This window comes from Salvelinus alpinus, chromosome 27, assembly GCF_045679555.1.
Source record: "Salvelinus alpinus chromosome 27, SLU_Salpinus.1, whole genome shotgun sequence".
Taxonomy (NCBI): Eukaryota; Metazoa; Chordata; class Actinopteri; order Salmoniformes; family Salmonidae; genus Salvelinus; species Salvelinus alpinus.
This window is the reverse complement of record NC_092112.1, coordinates 45,828,927-45,850,270: the sequence shown is the minus strand read 5'-3', so window position 1 is coordinate 45,850,270 and position 21,344 is coordinate 45,828,927. Positions and strand designations below refer to the sequence as shown.

Genomic DNA, 21,344 nt, shown 5'->3' with positions numbered 1-21,344 from the left:
GAAAAACGAAAAAGGAGCCCACAAGGCTAGAGAGGGCTGCGTTGCGTGGGCACGCCGGGAGCCAGCAGCAGCAGGCGTTTAATAAGTAAACAACCGGCGAGCGCACTAGGACATATCTTCCTGACACGCGCCCTGTGGAGTGTGAACATGGAGAGCAAGCGTAATTATGTGTGTGTGTGTGTGTGTGTCTGAGAGAGTGATAGATAGATAGAATCGAGATGAACAAATCTCTCTCACACTCACACGTACACCATTACACACACACACACACACACACACCGTCGCTTATTAGAAACGGATGTCATGCGGTGTTATCCTATATGTATCCTACTTCTTTGATAGCCTGCTGAGAAGAGTCAACGGGATTTAAGAGATTGGAGGCTATAGAAGATGGTACCCGAGGGCCATGAGAAGCGTGACCATAGACCAGACAGAACCATCAGAAAACGCACAAAAATAACGTTATAAGTCACTATCACGCAGTCAGTGGTGGGAAAAGTACAACATTTTCATACTTGAGTAAAAGTAAAGATACCTTTATTAATAGAAAATGACTCAAGTAAAAGTCACCCAGTAAAATACTACTTGAGTAAAAGTCTAAAAGTATTTGATTTTAAATATACTTAAGTATCAAAAGTAAATGTAGTTGCTAAAATATACTTAAGTATTAAAAGTAAAAGTACATTTATCATTTAAAATTCATTATATTAAGCAAACCAGACGGCACAATTTTTTTTTTTTTTTTTTTTAAATTTATGGATAGCCAGGGTAAAGCTCCAACACTCAGACATAATTTAAAAACAAAGCATTTGTGTTTAGTGAGTCCACCAGATGAGAGGCAGTAGGGATGACGAGGGATGTTCTCTTGATAAGTGTGCGAATTGAACCAATGTCTGTCCTGCTAAGCATTCATAATGTAACGAGTACTTTTGGGTGTCAGGGAAAATGTATGGAATAAAAAGTACATCATATAATTAATGAATGTAGTGAAGTTAAAGTAGTCAAAAATATAAATAGTAAAGTAAAGTACAGATACCCCCCAAAAACGAATTAAGTAGTACTTTAAAGTATTTTTCGTAAGTACTTTACACCACTGCACACAGTGACTGTCCCCCTCAACCATATCCCGTTAGCCTAACAGTCGAGACAGCATGAGTCACTTTAGATGAACCACAGAGCAATGTGGGCCTAGTATAACACCCCTCAATCAGAAATCAATTGACATGGTCTTGAATTCATTTTGTTTGATGGGAAAATACAGTGCCCCTTTACCTATTCCACATGTTTTTGTGTTACAGCCTGAATTCAAAATGGATTAAATATATTTTTTCTCTCACAAATCTGCACACACTACCCCACAATAACAAAGTGAAAACATGTTTTTAGACATTTTTGAAAATGTATTGAAAATGAAATACAGAAATACACTATATATACCAAAGTATGTGGACACCCCTTCAAATGAGTGGATTCGGCTATTTCAGCCACACCCGTTGCTGACAGGTGTATCTGCCATGCAATCTGCATAGACAAAAATTGGCAGTAGAATGGCCTTACTGAAGAGCTCAGTGACTTTCAATGTATCTCATTTACATAAGTATTCACACCCCTTGGTCAATACATGTTAGAATCACCTCTGGCAGCGATTACAGCTTTGAGTCTTTCTGGGTAAATCTCTAAGAGCTTTCCACACCTGGATTGTACAATATTTTCCCATTATTCTTTTTTAAAATTATTCAAGCTCTGTCAAGTTGGTTGTTGATCATTGCTAGACAACCATTTTCAGGTCTTGCAATAGATTTTCAAGCAGTTTTAAATCAAAACTATACTCTGGAACATTAATTGTCTTCTTGGTAAGCAATTCCAGTGCATATTTGGCCTTGTGTTTAAGGTTATTGTCCTGCTGAAAGGGGAATTAATCTCCCAGTGTCTGGTGGAAAGCAGATTGAACCAGATTTTCCTCTAGGAATTTGCCTCTGCTTAGCTCCATTTTTTTATTTGTTATCCTGAAAAACTCCCCGATTACAAGCATACCCATAACATGATGCAGCCACCACTATGCTTGAAAATATGGAGAGTGGTACTCAGTAATGTGTTGTATTGAATTTGCTCCAAACAGGACAAAAAGTTAATTGCTTTGCTACATTTTTTTTGTTATACTTTAGTGCCTTGTTGCAAACAGGATGCATGTTTTGGAATATTTGTATTATGTCCCTTCTTCCTTCTCTTCACTGTGTCAATGAGGTTAGTATTGTGGATTAACTACAATGTTGCTGATCCATCCTCAGTTTTTTCCTATCACAGCCATTCAACTGAAATCCCTAAGCGGTTTCCGTCCTCTCTGACAACAAAGTTAGGAAGGACGCCTGTATCTTTGTAGTCACTGGGTTTATTGAAACACCATCCAAAGTGTAATTAATAACTTCATCATTCTCAAAAGGAATACTCAATGTCTGCATTTTTTTTTACCCATCTACCAATAGGTGCCCTTCTTTGCAACGCATTGGAAAACCTCCCTGGTCTTTCTCGTTGAATCTGTGTTTGAAATTCACTGGTCGACTGAGGGACCTTACATATAATTGTATGTGTAGGGTACAGAGATGAGGTAGTCATTCAAAAATCATGTTAAACACTATTATTGCACACAGAGTGAGTCCATGCAACTTATTATCTGACTCGTTAAGCACATTTCTACTCCTGAACTGATATAGGCTTGCCATAACAAAGGGGTTGAATACTTATTGACTCAAGACATTTCCACTTCTTATTTTAAATTAATTTGTAAAACAAATCTAAAAACATAATCCACATTATGGGCTATTGTGTGTAGGCCAGTGACAAACAAATCTCAATTTCATCCATTTTAAATTCAGGCTGTAACACAACAAAATGAGGAGAAAGTCAAGGCACAAAACCCCTACTCTTATCCACAGATTCAAATTAGTTTCAGGCATCATGAATTGGTCATGGCCAGATTTGACTCTTAGTAGCAGGTTAGGAGAATTTGAGCAGAAAGTTAGAATAATTAATATAGCAGGTTAGGAGAATTAGGTTAAGGTTTGATGTTAATTTGGCAAAAGCTGGATCCCTTTTATCCATGACCTCATGTGAAATGGACAATTTCAGCGCCAACAACAGCTACTTCAATATACTTCTTTTTGAAAGCAACAGACTGCCCTCTAGTGTTCGACAAATAATGTTCTAAACGTCTGAGAGCAGACTTGCTTATGACACAATTTCGCCCTCTTGTGGTTATATCAATACTATGCATGCCACTCTCTTGGCTAAGAGAGACTGACTGCATCACTTCTTGTTTTTATAAGAAACATGAATGTGTTGGACTTACCAAATTCTTTGCATAGATAACTCATTACACAGCACTGACACACACCCTTACCACACCAGACATGCCACCAGGGGTCTTTTCACAGTCCACAGGTCCTGAACAAATTCAAGGAAACAGTATTACACAGTCATGATTGCATGGAACTCCCTTCCATCTCATATTGCGCAAGTGAACAGCAAACCTGCTATCAAAAAACAAATAAAGCAACACCTCATGGCAAAACGCCTCACCCCCATCCCATGTGACCTACTTGATGTGTGTAAAGTATGTACTGACATGGCTACACTATGTGCAACTGATAGATGGAGACACACGCATACTACATGTTAATGTTTTTAAATGGATATAAATTGTAAATTACTTAGTCTGTAATGTATTTTTCGTTGTGTCGGATCCCAGTAAAACTAGCTGTCGCCATTGGCGTTGACTAATGGGGATCCTAATCAAATCAAAATAGCTTCAACCAGCCTTTGGCCTACACACACAGAAACTGACACAAAGTCATCATAGGTCTCACAATTTGACAGGTGTTTAGCCTAAATAATAAATGTCATGAAAATGTACACATTTTTACTGATAAAGAAAAACTCCTAATCATCAAATAGGCTACAGTCAGATAGTTTCAGGCTTGCTATTCATTATGAAAAAGTACTCTGGGTCTATGTTTTGCCTCAACCAAGTTTACAAACTAGGCTAACTTTTAATAGGCTACTTAAATTTTTAGCCTACAGTGAAAAAATGTGGTTCTCGGTCGCCAATGAAGATGCCGATGAGTGAGTCTACAACCCACGGGAGCATCCCACGCAGACCCCAGACAGATGCGACCCGGTCACCCGTATCCCGGGGCTTCTCTGTGCTTGATATGTTTGAGTTATGAGTCAGGTCCGCCCTGCGCTCCACAACACAAACAAACTTTTATGGAGACTAGACACTATGACACTGCCACCGCGGCTGCCCTAGGGTCATAAGAGCTGATATTGATCCAGACTAACAGCGACATTTTGAGGGATAGGGAGGGAGGCGTCGTGGAGTAGGTGCTTGGGGGGGACCTCAGTGTTTTTGGTTTTGAGTTCCTTTGAGGTTAAAGGATGACATAGTCCAGATACAGCTCCTATTATTAAGAACGGTCCCCCTGAAAATTACCCTATTATAGCTTACATGCGGCCTCTGCAACATAGGGGCAAATGTCCAAGGAAAATAGCTTAGACTGCCTACATCAAGTGAAGGAAACTGTGAAGTTATGTCGTCTTCTTGCCTTGCCTTCTTTTTCTGTGGCCTGAAAAGGCTATTGTTTTATCCCTCTAAATAATTGATGTCACTATCTAGACCCGACTTGCGACAAATGGTCTGATCTCAAAACGAGTCATAGGCTATGTTGCCGTTTTATGTGCTGGTGTGCAGTGAAGGCCTATCAATAAATCGTTCACCTTTTTTGAGAGGACAGTCCTCCATGTTCAGCCTCGAGGACCATCCTTCATGTTTGGCCTGACGTCATTAGTGACAGTTGGAACTGGCTTTGAACAGGCGAGTCTACACCCATCCATCAATGTAACACTTGTTATTTTTTTCTGCAATGAGATTGATGGCCCCTCCAAACTATTATGGAGAATTTATAGTGCACTAAAGAGGATACCTCATCACACGTCATGTAGATTTTCCAGTGAATTGAGATTTAGAAAATGTCATTTCATTGAATAGGTCTACTTCAATCAATGATCCAACATGACTTTATTTAGACCACACGGTAAACCAGGCACGTGCAGATAGCGATCTACCTGTGCCCGAGCACCTGCCCCTTTGCCCTCCCAGTCGATAGGCTTTACTTGATAATGATCATCCAGTATTGATTATTGGCATTATTTAAAAAATGTTGTGCAGTTCTGTCTCCTTACCTCACTGGAGTCCGTGACATGAAGGTCTACTGAGGATATCTTTGACACAACATTCAACTCCTCCTCCTTAATTTCCTCTTGTTTTTTAAGCACTACTTCAAATATCTCCTCTCGCTTCACAACAGACTCCGATGGCATAGAAACTGCCAGGGATGACCAAGGCAGCACCAGTTTGACATCAGATTCCTCCTGTAAATCAATAGATCAAAAACATGTACTGATACAGCCATGACATTAAAATCATTATTTATGTTTTGGCGTAAATTAAGCATCAGTTTTTAGGGAACTTAAGAAAGAGAACTTGCTTTACTGCCTTCTTGTCATGGTCTCGGACACACAAGTTCGGGTTGTTCTTCCGTTGGCCCGTCATCACAGGGTCCAGTAGCACTGACCTCAGGCCTCATCTCTTCCCCCCCCACACCACATTGACCCAGCCATGACATGTGGGTCAAATTGAAAGATACCTGTCCTCCTGAACCCATCCTTTACAGTCCTCTCAGTCTCAAAAGCGTCATACGTCTGCTTCAACACTGTGGCAACCATGTGCCTATGGACAAAAACCATATAATGTGAAATGCATTACTGGAAAAGTGTCTTGAAGGGCCTAAAGGACTCCATGGTTAGTGGCTGCTGGAAAGGGGGAAAGTCAGGTGGCAGGTAGATACAGAACAATATGACTGTCTCTGTAAGCTTCATTGATAATATCAGAGTCAAGCAGATCTGTCTTTCCTTTGAGAATCAGCACAAGCGGAAGGTCCTTCACAGCAAAGCAAAAATAAATCTTATACCACCCTTTAAAATCTTTTTGTCCATATTCCCATTTTCTGATACGTAGTGGAAAAATTCATCAGGGTAAGCTGTGTCAAACAACTTTGGGCCGACCGTTTGAAGACGGTGCTGGGTGGTATTGTATCTTTTGTGCCGATGTAGCAGGCCATCAGTGAAAATATTCCCTGGTCTGCTTGATATCTGCCCATCTGGAGACAACATACTTCACAGCTATAGATCTGTCTGGGTTTTAGCTTTAAAATTGTAGGAGTCTAGGGTGACATCCAGGAGTTTAAAGTACCCACAATAGCTAGGTCAACTTCTGTACAGAGATTTGACTTTGAAGGTCTGCGATTGTGGTGCTGGCTTTGCTGAATTGGCTAGAGCTACCTAGCTAACGTTCATTCTAAAGACTGCATTCATAGGTTTAGGGCTAACCTTTCTTTTTTCTAAACCCTATTTATAAAAAAAATCCTTTATTTAGATTGGTGGATAAGTTACATCTCATTATTTTAATACATTTTGGAATATTCGATGATAGTTGTTGACATCAACCGCCTGAATTCAATGGAGAGATGTTATGTTATTAGCTTCATGTCATGAAATATGCATAGCCATCTCGAGGCAACTGATATAAAATGTATTTTCACAAAGTTGCCGGGATGTCACGTGTCCTACTTATATCAGTAAACTCGCAGCAAGTAAAGCATTACACAACTTCTATTCGAAATAAATAGTAAATAAGCCATTACATTAAAAAAATGACCACATTTCGACACTCTTATTGACCTTCATACAAAAACTCCTTGTTAGGTGAGCGAAAGAAACGAAACAACCCCACCTGCTGGAGAAGACATATTTTTGGTTGAGTTTGGCCTCTCGCTGCGCCTCTTCCAACGTTATTTACAATAGGTTATATGGGGAAATTCGGACCTCTCTGAAGTGAAAATAGATGGCCCTCCCTTCAGTAATATACATTTTACCTAAACCCTCCCTGAAAAAAAACAAGTGACCTCCCCTATACCCAAAATTATAATTAAAACTAAGTGGATATCAGAGAACATGTCTACCATTTAACCTCACTACTTGGACAGACCAGAGCCTTTGATATGCAGTTTTAGAAACTGTTCTTCGTCCAGTAAGCATTAGATATTAAAGCAGGAATTTTGATATCGCACAGGGCTGCGGGACCTTATTTTATAGTAAATGCATTACATGACTCTACAATCGTATTTGCAGGTCCAAGAAAAAATTGCATTTCATAAAAATGTCATGCAATTCTACGTAATTTTAGAAATTAGCGGAATATTTTTTTAAATCCAGACAAATTACCAAAATGACAGGCTAAGAATGGCCCGAGAGATAGCCCTATGTGTTCGTCTCATCCTATTTCTCCAATGCCAAATCCGTGTGTCTTGTTTGCAAACGAAACTGTCCCTGTTTGCAAATCATTTAATCTGAGACGTCATTAGGGATCTGAGCATGGTTCTTTGAAAAATTAGGACTACATTTCCACCCCAGACAGAGTAGGCCTACCGACACATAACAATTTAAGCTTCAACTGCTGCCTACTCTTCATCCGTGGTTTAATCCAGCGAGAGGTCAAGTGTTTCCCTAAAAGCTGTCTGCGTTGTTTGTATTGTACAGAAAGTGAATATCTTAATCAATTGATAGTAACATAATTAGATTACTTCCCAAGCAAAGTCAGCCTCTGAATGACAAAGAAATGAAACAATGATATTCCCATATGCATCCGAGTATTTGCCTGGTATTTTTCAGTTTGTTTCTAGCATAAAGCGGCGTGGACCAAAGCGCTGTTATAGATCACTTTATATTATCGGATCCGTTTTATTTTCTTCAGAATCTTAAACTAACAATGGGTAGGCATGTGCTTTTTGTAATTTTCTTTACTAAAAGGTAGGCCTATGGCATACCATCTCATACCCCCTCAACTCAAGTATTGGTTTTCATTTAACAGCCCTTCATTGACATGGAGGAATTGACCGACAAAATCTATGGATATAGCAGCCTATAGCCTATAGCCTAATTTCGTCTGTCAAACAGGTAGAGCTACCTCTTATTTCTTAAATAGGAAGAAATAGGCTCCAACAAAAAGCCATCAATAACGTTGATTAATACATCATGGACAAGAACCATATTGTTTTTAACTAAATCAATTATAGTAGTAGCAAGCTATCAAAGTTGACCTCTGGTCCTCCGTCTCATCTTCGCGCTCCCCTTCTCAAACTACACAGAACATAGGCTATAGGTTAGTCCGCACACAATATATTTAATTTATTGCACTAGGCCTAATCAAAAATAATTATTGGAAAAAAACTTTGATTCTCTTCCTGAACTGCACTACAAAGCACAGCCATTGGTTAAGCAGCACACAACATGTTTATGATCAGCAAGAGCAGAGCAGGGGCCTGTTGCACAAAACTAGGATAAGGGATTAAGCCAGGATATCTTGGTGATCCTGGCTCAATTGATCCGTAATCCGGTTGCACTAAAGATGGATAGGGGGCAGGAGGATATGTTATGGTATAAATTACCATGGAGATTTATTCTGTGGAGCTAGCCTGCTCCAGACCAGGCTAAATTCCAGGATCTATTTAATCTCATCCCTAATGTCAGTCAGCAGTCACCACAAATGGAAACCAATAGTTATTTCACTGCTCACTATACATTGTTATCACATATAACTAGACCCACTGTTATTATTTAAACGTTTGTGATCATTAATTTCAATGATTTTGGATAAAAAATGATTTTTAGATGATGTTGCTATCATTAGATAATTTACAGTTTCCCATAGACTATAAGGCTATATATAAAATGATAGAATATTAGGGCCACAGAGGGGAAAAAAACACAAGTCATAATATTGTAACCAGTTGTTTTAAAGGAGGACAGTTGTTAAAATGACAGATGTGGGGCATTTCGTGAAATTGTACTTCAGTATGGTTTCATAAACAAAGACATGCTGATGTGCCAGAATATTAAGTATCACATTGTCATAAGTATCAAAACTGTAAAAACAATATGTAGCTTTTCTGCAGAAAGAACCAGCCTCATAAATTTATGACTTTATCCTTTTTCGTCAGTGTGGCCCTAGTACTCTGTCATATAAACAAATACACATTCCATATGAATATAAAAACACAATGTGTAACATTATGTTCCTTTATTGAATAAGGACAAAACAAAGCAGGTAAACCATCAGCTCCTTTCGAAACTGAAGTCACAGTGACTCTACAAGATGGAAAGCACAGAATCCAAGCATATTATACAAAATGATACATACACATTCAAAGGTCTGTATATAACACACCCTGCATGTCTGCACACTAAAATAAATGCAGGACAAATCCATACACATCAACTGAACAGACAAATGAATGGATGCAGTAGCCTCCCTGCAGCCTTGTATTACATACAGTATACCGCACAAACATCATAAGAGGCCAAATTCGTCAAAAAACGAACCCAAAAAAACCCAAATTCCTCTGCCACCGCAGGACATATTTAACCAAAATTGAAAGCACACATACTAACTAAAATAATTCAACACATATTGGTCCCTCAGCAGCCGACCACTGTCGTCATCAGGGAAGATTGCCGGATTGTCCCAGTCCATGGCTGGTGGCACTCTGGGGGCCCTCTCCTTCCTCAGGCAGGCCACATTGTGGAGGACAGCACAAGCCACAGTAATATCACATGCCCTAACAGGGCTGACCCTTAATTTGTGAAGGCAGTGAAAGCGTGCCTTCAGGAGGCCAAAGGTCATTTCAACTCTGGCCCTGGTCCTGGCATGGGCATGGTTGTAGGCCTGCTGTGCTTCCTGGGGGTCTGTGAAAGGTGTCAGGAGAAAAGGCTGGCAGCCATACCCCCTGTCTCCCAGCAACACACCAGAGAATTCACCTGTCAACACAAAATCTCATCATTACTACCTCATAAACACAGTGATATTCTTGACACAGCCATGATGGTTATAAATAGGGGTTGTGTGGCTTACCTTGTGATAGGCACTGATAGATTTCAGAGGCCCGAAAGATTCTGGAGTCATGGACTGAGCCAGGCCATTTTGCCACAACATTGCTGATCACACAGTCAGCATTGCAGACCATCTGAAATCATAAGATGAGGAATATTACACCAATCAATGCACATCACTGGCAATGCAGAGTGTTCGTCAATGGACAATATCAAAAAGTTATGTTCACCTGAACATTAATGCTGTGAAAGGATTTCCTATTCACAAAATCGGCCTCATGGGCACCTGAGGGGGCTTTTATCCTTATGTGTGTGCAGTCCACTGCACCAATGACATTGGGGAAACCTGTCACACAAAGTAATTAGTATCCTACTATGTGTTAACAGTTGTCCTGTAATTTGTAGATCCTCTTACCTGCAATCCTATAGAACTCCTCTTTGATGTCACAGAGTCTTCTGTGGCCAGGGAAGGAGATGAAGACATCTGCTAATGCTTTGATAGCCAGACACACACTCCTTATTGTGCGGCAAATTGTGGCCTTGTTCAGCTGTTCTGCATCCCCCACTGAGTACAGGAAGGCTCCACTAGCAAAAAAGCGCAAGGCCACACAAACCATTTGCTCCACACTCAGTGCATGGCTCCGTGCAGTGCGGTGCTTAATCCTGGGACCCAGTAGTCTGCATAGATACCTGATGCCATCTGCAGAAAACCTGTATCTTTCATATAGATGGTCATCAGGGAAGGCCAGTGGGTCCAACCGGTCCCTGAAGACCCTTTCTCGCCTGAAGGCTCTCCTCAGCACAAGTGCTTCTTCATCCACCACATCTCGCACGAATGGGCATGCCATTGTCAGAGCAGAAAGGAACACACAATTTTGGGCCTTCATATAGGCTAGTGGCCACACCTGGTGCTGGGGGGGTGGGCAAAAGAGGGCGATGCCTTATAACGATGACTTGGTTGTACTGATTGCTGGGAAAATAAAAAAAACCTTAGAAAGATGCCACCGTCCTGTGTGCTCACAATAAGAGCTCATATGTCATGGCTCACTTGACTTTACGAGAATATACCTAATTTTTATTTTGAGCTGTGTCATCTTCTTGGAGCTGGGGGAGGAAAGAAAAATAATGATTAATACATTTGTGTTACAGTTAGCATACAGTGTACATTGAAGGCATATCTCACCTCCCTCTCAAGTTTTTTTATTTCAAGGTCCAGTTTCCTAATTGTCCTCTTTTTTATTTCGGACTCCAGTGCAAGATTTTCCATCTTTTTCTTCTTGTACTGAATGTCTATGTCTGCCAGTTCTATTTGGCGCCGGAGGTGGTTGCCATACAACTTTCTGATAGCTTGTGAGCTCTGTGAACACAATACAATTAGCGCAGCTGGAATTTGGCAGGATGTGGTGTCCTTTTATTAATACGCACTATGTTGCCAGGCTGGTTTTCCCACTGTATAGCATCTGGGTCCTGTAAAAGAAATTAGATTTTTTGATTTTGATGAGGACTCCTCACCATTGTAGAGTAAATAGTACTTTCACAGTCTTAACATGATACCTCATGCCTTCTGGAATCCAGAGAGATGGTCTCCTCCTCATCATCGTCTCCATCACGTGCTGTTGCTGCTGCACTGGGGCCTTCACCCTATCACATTTAATCGGATTCATATTGAAGCTAGTAGACAAGACATGCCAGGCCTACAGTATGCCTTTGATGGAGTACTCACTGGATCAGCATCGTCTGGTGCTTGTGCTGGTGGCTCTAACAGGAACACAGTGCTGCCAGACACTGCAAGGCAATAGGTAAACCAAAGTCAGACAGTCCAAATTGATTCAATATGAATGTGGTTGTATCCCATGTAGAGATGGAAGGACATACCTTGAATGAAGCGGGTGGCATCTTGGGAGGAACCTATGCTCGTCTCTTTCCCCCCAGGGATCCCCTCTAAGACGGGCCTGCCTTTATTTAGCTCCAAGGCCATGTCCTCTGCTGGGGTAAGGTCAGCCTTTGGTGACCCACCACCCGTGCCTTGTCTGTGGGTATTCTTTTTCACTGCTAAAACAGTACAGACAATGTGTGAGCAGGCACCTTCTGGGTACAATATATGCTTGTGCTTTGTTAAATATTAGTCAGGGACCATACCATTCTGCAGAATGTTCTTGTATTTGATTTTGACCTGCTGCCATGTCCGTTTTGGCCCGTTCATGTTTAATCTACACACACACACACACACACACACACACACACACACACACACACACACACACACACACACACACACACACACACACACACACACACACACACACACACACACACACACACACACACACACACACACACACATTTAATGGAGTCACACTGCAAAAAATTACTTGGTATTTTTGTCTTGTTTTCAGTAAAAATATCAAAAAATGTATCATAGCTTTATACAGTGTGATGGAGTTACTTTACACAATTTCACTCATATCTGCAGTGCATTTCAATTAAAAATTTAACCGTTTCATAATTACAGTACAACTGCATTTTTGGAGATGTGAATTAAATATTTGAATTGTAATTGTGATGTTTCAGCGGAGCGGTGAGTGTGTAATTGTGCACTACTTACGCATTCAGGCGGTCTGCAATACTTTGCCACGCTTTTTCTCTTTGCTTTATCACTGTGGCGGTGTTGCCTTTCTTCTTAATTATATCTTTTACCTCCTCGTATGCCTCCATGAGGATTTGTGCTTCCGACGGGGAAAAGTACGCGGCTCTAGTTGCCATGGTAAATCAGTTAATCTGTGATCTGTGGCGGGGTCTATTTGAGTGAGCCGTGAGCGCGCACCTATCCAGGATTGGTTTCACCTGGCTTAATGAATCCGTGTCTGCTCATCCTGGCTTGGTCTTTGTGCAACCAATTAAGCCTGGACGCACATGTTTTGGCTTCATTGAGCTCAGCTGAGTCATTTATCCCGGATGTCTTAATTCTACTTTTGTGCAACAGGCCCCAGGTGAGAGTTCAGGGTTGGAATATCCATTGCAGTGTGTAATGCAGCCAAATTTTATTCACACAATCCCAGCAGCTATTTTAGAAATATAACTTTGCTTTGTGCTTCTCAGATCATGCACTTCGTAGTATTTTGATTGAGACCACAATAAATAGCTTATACTGATATTGATATTGCTTGCCCAGCTGCTTGCCCAGCGGAGAATCAGAGATGAGGAGCTGCATCGGGCACACGAATATATAGCCTAATAAGCAACTCATTCTAAAACACAGAGAAATATTCAAATGTCATCAACTACAAATTACATTACCCTCCCCTGGACTACTTAAAAACAATTATAATAATACTAAACGCTCCCCTTGACTGATATTGAAAAAGCATGACCCTCCTCCATTTTCCTCCCAGTAACCATTCTGTAAATATCGATCCGCCCCTTACATTGCAATGAGCCATGCCTGTTCCCGAATCGGATGTTGACGATTTTATCATTACGTTACTGCTGCATGATGACAATATCAACTAGCGTCCCAGCTAAACGATACAAGTTCCTCATTTGAAGATGCTAATTACGAATCGCATTCCTACCTAGCTAATATCAAAACGTGTTATGGACAAACGGCATACGACTACTTCGCTGTGAAATAGTTGAAGGAAAACTTCACAGGCCAAACGTCAAGAAAAAGGAAAAAGAACCGCGACCCACATGACAACCATTGTCCAATTGTAACTCACATCTCTCTTTGAGGTTTCCACTAGTTACCACAGTCAAAATTGGCTATTTCGTAACATTCATGTAAACGAAAATAGACTTTGTGGCTGTGATAACTAGTGCCGACCTGTAATCATTAGTACAAACAGTTGCAAAACGTTCCTAAAATGAGAGTTTCTATTGGACAAATTCAAGTAGGTCCCTCCTTGTTTCGTTCCATTTGCTTCAGTTTAAGAAACGTTTTGCAACAAAATTAAGGTGATGAATATGTCCCTGCTATCAGTTTAGAAGGCGCCACAGCAGACACACAAGGCAAAGGGAGGTTGATTGAAAGACAAGAGTATAGAAAATAGTAGTTTATATCCAGCTGTAACACTGTATGATAAACGGGAAAGTAGCTATATTTCTATAGTCGTGGAGTTTGAACAACCGGGTCACATCAACTCCACGGTACTGTAGTAGGTGACGTTAACCAAGAATATACGTTTCTTGTTGAGTTGTTCATGGGACATAGTTACTGCGACACGGTCTTCTTGCTTGGTGTTGTCTACAATGAATCTCAACATCAGCATGGCCAGTCTATGAAACCAGTCCCTCAGATAGTTTTCCTTCATTCGTTAGGTTCGCTTTGGGTTGATCAAGCTGAATCTTGCTAACTTGCTAGCTAGCTTCAGCTTGTTTTCCTTTGTTGACAAATCTGGCGAACTAGCGGCTAACTTATGCTAAGTAGCTATCCAGTTGGCCAGTCAAGTTATTATGCTTTTTATTTGGTGTTACAATGACTCGACATAGCTAAACTAGCTCGCTCTTTAGCTTACGTATCGAACTGAGCAAGACAGACCACTTTCCTATCCAAATTATTATTTGATATAATGTTGCTACTTGCATGATTCTGACAGTGTATTCTGACAGTGAATTGCTGCATTTTGGTACATTTTCACCCAATTTACTTGTGTAGAAAAAAGCTAATGATTCCATTTAAATACTTATTGTATTGTCTGCATCAATTATAAAATTAGGTCCTGTGTATTTTCTCTTTTTCCCTCACAGAGATGCTGACTCTCCCGGTCCCACCACCACTCCCAGCTCCACCTTACAACACTCTAAATACTCCACTCCCTGCCCTCTTAAAGATGGAGCAGCAACATATCCACTGTGTGACCTGCCTGAGTCAGAGGTGCATCACCAGGCCGGAACCCGGTGTCTCCTGTCACCTGCCCCCTAGTCTGTGGGGACATTTTCCACTCCTACGAAGGGCCCGAGTACCTCCTCCTTTGTCCCCTGGAGAGAGTGCCCTGCCTGAATAGGGGTTTTGGCTTCCCTGACACTCTAGTGCAGACCCGGATGCCTGCGCACCATGGAGTGGAACAGGTGGGCTATCAGCTGCCTGGATTACACATCATACGAGAGCTTGAGCTGGGGGGTGGAGGAGACAGAGCAGCTGGACATGGCGCTGGCCCTGCAGGACCAGTACACGCTGGTCAAGTCCCTCAAGGTGGTCCCAATGGCACCCATGGTCGAGAGAAAGCCACCTGTTTTCGCCGTAGAGAGCGCGAGTGAGAAGGACACTGCGTTGACAACGCATTCACCACCCTTGATGAAACAGTCATCACTACCATTGACGACACAGTCACTACCACCACTATTGACGACACAGTCACCACCACCACTATTGACGACACAGTCACCACCACCACTATTGACGACAGTCACCACCACCACTATTGACGACACAGTCACCACCACCACCATTGACGACACAGTCACCACCACCACCATTGACGACACAGTCACCACCACCACTATTGACGACACAGTCACCACCACCACTATTGACAACACAGTCACCACCAACATTGACGTCCCAGTCACCGCCACTGAGCTTAGCGAAGGATAAAATTCATAATGGAATAAATGGTTTGAACGAGGAGTGGTATAGCAAGCTGTACACGGTGGAGACGGCGCGGAGCCTTGCCGCAGCGTTGGATGTCCTCAGCACAGAGCAATGCATCAACAGCATTGACTGGAACGATGAGCTGCTGCTTCATAACAGGCTGATGATTTGGATGTGAAGGAGTTCTACAGTCAGCTTATCAGCTGCACCAACTCCACCGGGCTACTGTCCAGCTGAGGAGGATCCTGGTCACAGCCCAAGCCGGCTGGTCGTTCATTCTATCCATTCGGTTGCCAGAGACGCGAGCCAGTCATTCAGTCTTTTTGTTCTGTATCTATGGACGCGACCCAGTTGTTAATTCTAAATGTCCCATTACCTTACTGGCTGTCAAAGTTCTTATCCCTTGCTAGCTAGCCAACTACAGCTAATTTACAGTCATGTCAAAAAGTGTAGCCAGAATAACAACAATGTAGCTGGATTTGTTTAACCTCTCTTGGGTACGTGAGACGTTAGCGTCCCACCTCTTCAACAGCCAGTGAAACTGCTGGGCGCCAAATTCAAATACAGAAATACTCATTATAAAAATTCAGAAAACAAAACATATTTTACATAGGTTTAAAGATTAACTTCTTGTGAATCCAACCACGGTGTCAGATTTAAAAAATGCTTTACGGCAAAAGCATACCTTACGATTATTTGAGAACATAGCCCACTAGACAAATCATTACAAACAGTAACCAGCCAAGTAGAACAGTTACACAAGTCAGAAATAGAGATAAAATGAATCCCTTACCTTTGATGATTTTCATATGGTTGCACTCAGCAGACATTCATTTACTCAATAAATGTTCCTTTTGTCCGATAAAGTCTCTTTATATCCAAAAACCTCAGTTTTGTTCGCGCGTTTTCTTCAGTAATCCACAGGCTCAAACGCAGTCAAAACAGGAAGACAAAAAAATCCAAATTGTATCCGTAAAGTTCATAGAAACATGTCAAACGATGTTTATATTCAATCCTCAGGTTGTTTTTAGCCTAAATAATCGATCATATTTCAACCGGACAATAACATCGTCAATTTAAAAGGTAAACAAGAAACGCACTCTCTCGGTCTTGCGCATGAAAAAGCTCTGTGACACTTTAGGGTCCACTCATTCAGACTGCTCTTACTTCCTAATTTTTCAGAATACAAGCCTGAAACAATTTCTAAAGACTGTTGACATCTAGTGGAAGGCATAGAAACTGCAATTTGAGTCAATGGATACTGTAATGGCATAGAAAAATGTGCTCTTGCGTTGTTCAGAGGAGCTAGCCAACAACACAGCTTACACAATAACTTGAAACTGAAGCTGGAAAGACTAGCTGCACTTGGTCTCGTTTTACCTGTTTCTTATTGATATGTCTGTATATATCCATTAAAAATGATGCTGATTCATGATTTTGACTGGCTAGAAAAGCTGCCTGCCTGTCTCTCATCCCGGACTTCCGACACATTCATTACTATGCGACAGCAGGAGATCGAATTTGAACATTGAAACAATGTTGCAAATGTAGGATAGACAGCCAGCAAGATTTCTACAAATCTCTGCTGTTAAACTAAATGTTAGTTTAAAAGAAATGTGAGATAATGTCTAGATGCTTTTTATAGTGGAGATCAAGTTTATAAATTGCCTGGCTGGGCTGATGAGACAGTGGATTGCGCAGTCAGGTGGTAACGTGTGGAATAGACCCCGGCTGGAATGCGGTTTTAACCAATCAGGATTCGACCCACCCGTTGTATCTAACTATATTTACAACCCTCATCTGAGGATTTACATTCCCAGTCTAGGATTTTAAAGTGCCACTGCCACCATATAGGCCTTTCTTATTGTATGTACAATAGCACTGATGTTGATTCCCTTACCCTATACCCCTTTAAATGTTAACTAGACTGGATTGAACTTTCCTGCCTTACTAATGCTTTCTTACCTGTTCGGGCAGGTGTGGAGATTTAGCACTGCCTTTAGCCCCATTAGTGAGTGGCGGTTCGGCGAAGTCTCCAGTATGTCTGACCATCTGAGGAAGTGCCACTACAACACAGTTGAGCACAAGTTGGTTGGCCGTTCCACTGCCGTCCGTGTGCACAGCCGGAGACATATCCCTCCTCCGTCTTGAAACTCCAGGAGCAACACATAACCTTACCAGTACCTAACCTCTGTTAGCTACACTGTCTAATTTAATTCAGGTTTTGATGTTACATTAATTTTTTTATTGGAAAAGACTGTCCCGTGTTATATTGAGGTTGAAGGATAAGATCCTTTAATGTATGACCTTCTTGACACAGTTCCAGTAAATTTGTACCTTTTATTTAACTAGGCAAGTCAGTTAAGAACAAATTCTTATTTTCAAGGACGGCCTAGGAACAGTGGGTTAGCAGCCTTGTTCAGGGGCAGAACGACAGATTTTTACCTTGTCAGCTCGGTGATTCGAGCATGCAACCTTTCGGTTACTAGTTTAACGCTCTAACCACTAGGCTACCTGCCGTGTCAATCGAAGGTACTATTTAACAATTTGCCTCGCATGGTTTGGTGTTTAAATCGTGCTCCTATTTTGGTAACGTGTTTGTCTTGGAGAGAGAAACATGCAATAGTTGCAGTTTTATTTAGTACTTTTTTGTGCGATACTGACCATACAGAGAAAGAAATACATATTTTCTGTTTGTCTTGTTTTTCTACTCATAGCCATGGGATGAGCAAGTTGTTTGCCATATCACACCATTTTTGTCATAAGAGTTATGCTAGCACTTTAATGAATTTTGCACTCTTAAACCCATTTTCAATTTACCGAAATCATCCTCCATGAAATGACTCTGAAGGACAGTCTGCTCTCTGTGGGTTGGACCAGAAAGGGACCACAACACACAAACTAAAACAAAGGGAGAGAAGTCACACAAAGTCCCAAATGGACATACCCCAACAATGCATGTGATTCTGTTGCCATTTAATAAAATGGCTTCATGATTTTCCTTGTGCTCTTTTTATTCTTTTTATTTTTTATGGTTGTTTTTCTATCATCACCATGAAGCTTCAGTGAATCAGACAAGCTGTTTGAGGTGATTTATTTGATCATTAAAAGCACATATGAAGATGCTCAATCAGGAGACAAATGTTAGTTCAGTCATTAACATGGCCAATGAGATCACATAAGACGTTGTGGCAAGGTAACTGTTGCCAGCAGCATACCAATCTGCATCCCACTGCTGGCTTACCTCTGAAGGTAAGCAGGGTTGATCCTGGTTGGTCCCTGGATGGGAGATCAGGTGCTGCAGGAAGTGGTGTTGGAGAGCCAGTAGGAGGCACTCTTTCCTCTGGTCTAAAAAAATAAAATTCCCTGGGACATTGCCCTGTTGTTGGTTGCTGTCTTTTGAATGGGATGTTAAACGGGTGTCCTGACTCTGGTCATTGTACATCACATGACACTTATTGTCAGAGTAGGGGTGTTAACCCTGGTGTCCTGGCTAAATTCCAAGTCTGGCCCTCATACAATCATGGCCACCTAATCATCCCCAGCTTCCAGTTGGTGCATTCTTCCCTGTAACTGTTCTGCAGGTTGATGATGTAAATTAGAATCTGTTTTCAGTCAATTTACTAGGTTAAATAAATACAAAAATGATATCCTCCAACTCTCCAAAGGTTCAATTACACTTTCACTTGAATGCTCATAATTACATCCTGTACTACTTGAATGCTCAATCATATAGTAACATGAACAGGCTCACATGGATAGACAATTCTCCATCTCGGCCTTGTTCAGGTAATTTAAGGGTAGTGTAAAGGGCCCTCCACACCAAGGACAATAACTATAACGCAAATTTGTTGTTATAATTCAAGTGGACAGGAGCATTAACACTACAACGTTAACTACAATAGAGTGAAACACGATAGCTCTCGTTATCGTTTGGATCACTTTCAGAGACATTTTTTCTCGATAAAACATTGAAAACCAATCAAAAACGGGTTTTATTGACACGTTCTTGATTCTAGGTGCGCGAGGCTGATCACGAGGGGAGAAGGCAGAGCGCAAATTAAACATGTGTGAGCATATTGGTGGCCACATTCATTATAGGAAGACTTGGAAAAACGATGATCCACGACAAACAGCGCATGTGAAAGCCATATTTTCCGATGGTAGGCCTATCTGTAAACGCTGATACATCCTGACAAAGTGCACATTATACACATTATGACTGCCATGCTAATGTGACTTTTTGGACCTTGTAAACTTGAAATACCCATTATTGATCCAAATGGTTGCCTAATCAGGCCTAGGGTAGATTATTATTATTTTAACATGCATTCAAAACGCAGGGCTTTTTTTGCGGTTATTGAAATGGCATATTCACTGCAGTTTACAGCCTAGACTAGAGTTTTTTATTCACTAGGAAAAAAAGTGGCTTATTGAATTGTGTTGTTATAGGCTAGGTATGATCATTTTCTTGTCCCTAAAAAGTTTAATCAATTGGGGAGATTTTTGATCTGGTGCGCAGCCTGGGGATAACACCCCAGGAAAGTATTCAAACCCCTTGACCATTTCCACATTTTGCTACGTTACAGCCTTATTATAAAATTGATTAAATAAATACAAATCCTCAGCAATCTACACACAATACCCCGTAATGACAAAGAAAAACGTTTGCACATGTATTATTATAATTTTTTTTTAAATAACAAAATACCTAGAGTTTTTTTAATTTAACCTTTATTTAAACCTTTATTTGAACCTTTATTTGAACCTTTATTTAAACCTTTATTTGAACCTTTATTTGAACCTTTATTTAAACCTTTATTTGAACCTTTATTTGAACCTTTATTTAAACTAGGCAAGTCAGTTAAGAACACATTTTTATTTTCAATGACGGCCTACTTAAAGGCAAAAGTGGGGATGGGGGCTGGAATTCAAAATCAAAATAAATTCAATAAAAATATAGGACAAAATACACATGACAAGAGAGACAACACAACACTACAGACAACATAGCATGGAAGCAGAACATGACTACACAGCATGGTAGCAACACAACATGACAACAACATGGTAGAATCACAACATGGCAGCAGCACAACATGGTAGCAGCACAACACAGGGTACAAACATTATTGGACACAGACAACAGCACAAAGAACAAGAAGGTAGAGACCACAATACATCATGCAAAGCAGCCACAACTGTCAGTAAGAGTGTCCATGATTGAGTCTTTGAATGAAGAGATTGAGCTAAAACTGTCCAGCTTGAGTTTGTTGCAGCTCGTTCCAGTCGCTAGCTGCAGCGAACTGAAAAGACGAGCAACCCAGGGATGTGTGCGCTTTAGGGACTACATAAGTACATACATAAGTATGAATACATAAGTATTCAGACCCTTTGCTATGAGACTCAAAATTGAGCTCAGGTGCATCCTGTTTCCATTGATCATCTTTGAGATGTTTCTACAACGTGATTGGAGTCCACCTGTGGTAAATTCAATTGATTAGACATAATTTGGAAAGAAACACACCTGTCTATATAAGTTGACAGCGCATCTCAGAACAAAAACCAAGCCATGAGGTCGAAGGAATTGTCCGCAGAGCTCTGAGACAGCATTGTGTTGAGGCACAGATCTGGGGAAGGGTACAAAAACATTTCTGCAGCATTGAAGGTCCCCAACAACACAGTGGCCTCCATCATTCTTAAATGAAAGACGTTTGGAACCACCAAGACACTTCCTAGAGCTGGCCACCCG

General features: G+C 41.0%; 1 protein-coding gene and 1 long non-coding RNA gene across 3 annotated transcripts; one reads left to right on the top strand and one right to left on the bottom strand.

Moving 5' to 3' along the window:
* Positions 1 to 9,155: 9,155 nt before the first annotated feature.
* LOC139556651 (putative nuclease HARBI1) lies at positions 9,156 to 13,662 on the bottom strand. Of its 2 annotated transcripts, none has more exons than XM_071370863.1 (10): positions 12,142 to 13,662; positions 11,878 to 12,054; positions 11,726 to 11,787; positions 11,557 to 11,643; positions 11,186 to 11,469; positions 11,071 to 11,106; positions 10,418 to 10,972; positions 10,233 to 10,348; positions 10,025 to 10,136; positions 9,156 to 9,930 (listed from the first exon to the last, which is right to left on the bottom strand). In XM_071370863.1, exons 7-10 carry the CDS (start codon positions 10,887 to 10,889, stop codon positions 9,560 to 9,562), a joined length of 1,071 nt encoding a protein of 356 aa, XP_071226964.1. In that variant the 5' UTR covers positions 10,890 to 10,972; positions 11,071 to 11,106; positions 11,186 to 11,469; positions 11,557 to 11,643; positions 11,726 to 11,787; positions 11,878 to 12,054; positions 12,142 to 13,662; the 3' UTR covers positions 9,156 to 9,559. The 2 variants fall into 2 exon arrangements, with proteins under 2 accessions (XP_071226964.1, XP_071226965.1); XM_071370864.1 differs by having other exon boundaries at positions 10,418 to 11,106; positions 11,186 to 11,359; positions 11,428 to 11,469.
* A 73-nt stretch (positions 13,663 to 13,735) lies between these two features.
* LOC139556652 (uncharacterized) lies at positions 13,736 to 18,589 on the top strand. The gene is made up of 2 exons (XR_011671160.1): positions 13,736 to 14,148; positions 14,749 to 18,589. It is a non-coding gene; the product is annotated as an uncharacterized lncRNA (long non-coding RNA).
* Positions 18,590 to 21,344: the final 2,755 nt, after the last annotated feature.

Excerpts from the sequence above, each read along its gene's own strand:
- LOC139556651 (XM_071370863.1), bottom strand. The coding sequence starts at position 10,889 with ATGAAGGCCCAAAATTGTGTGTTCCTTTCTGCTCTGACAATGGCATGC. Across the intron at positions 10,349-10,417 it reads GGAGTTCTATAGGATTGCAG|GTTTCCCCAATGTCATTGGT; the intron begins GTAAGAGGATCT and ends TTTGTGTGACAG. Across the intron at positions 9,931-10,024 it reads CTATCAGTGCCTATCACAAG|GTGAATTCTCTGGTGTGTTG; the intron begins GTAAGCCACACA and ends TTGTGTTGACAG.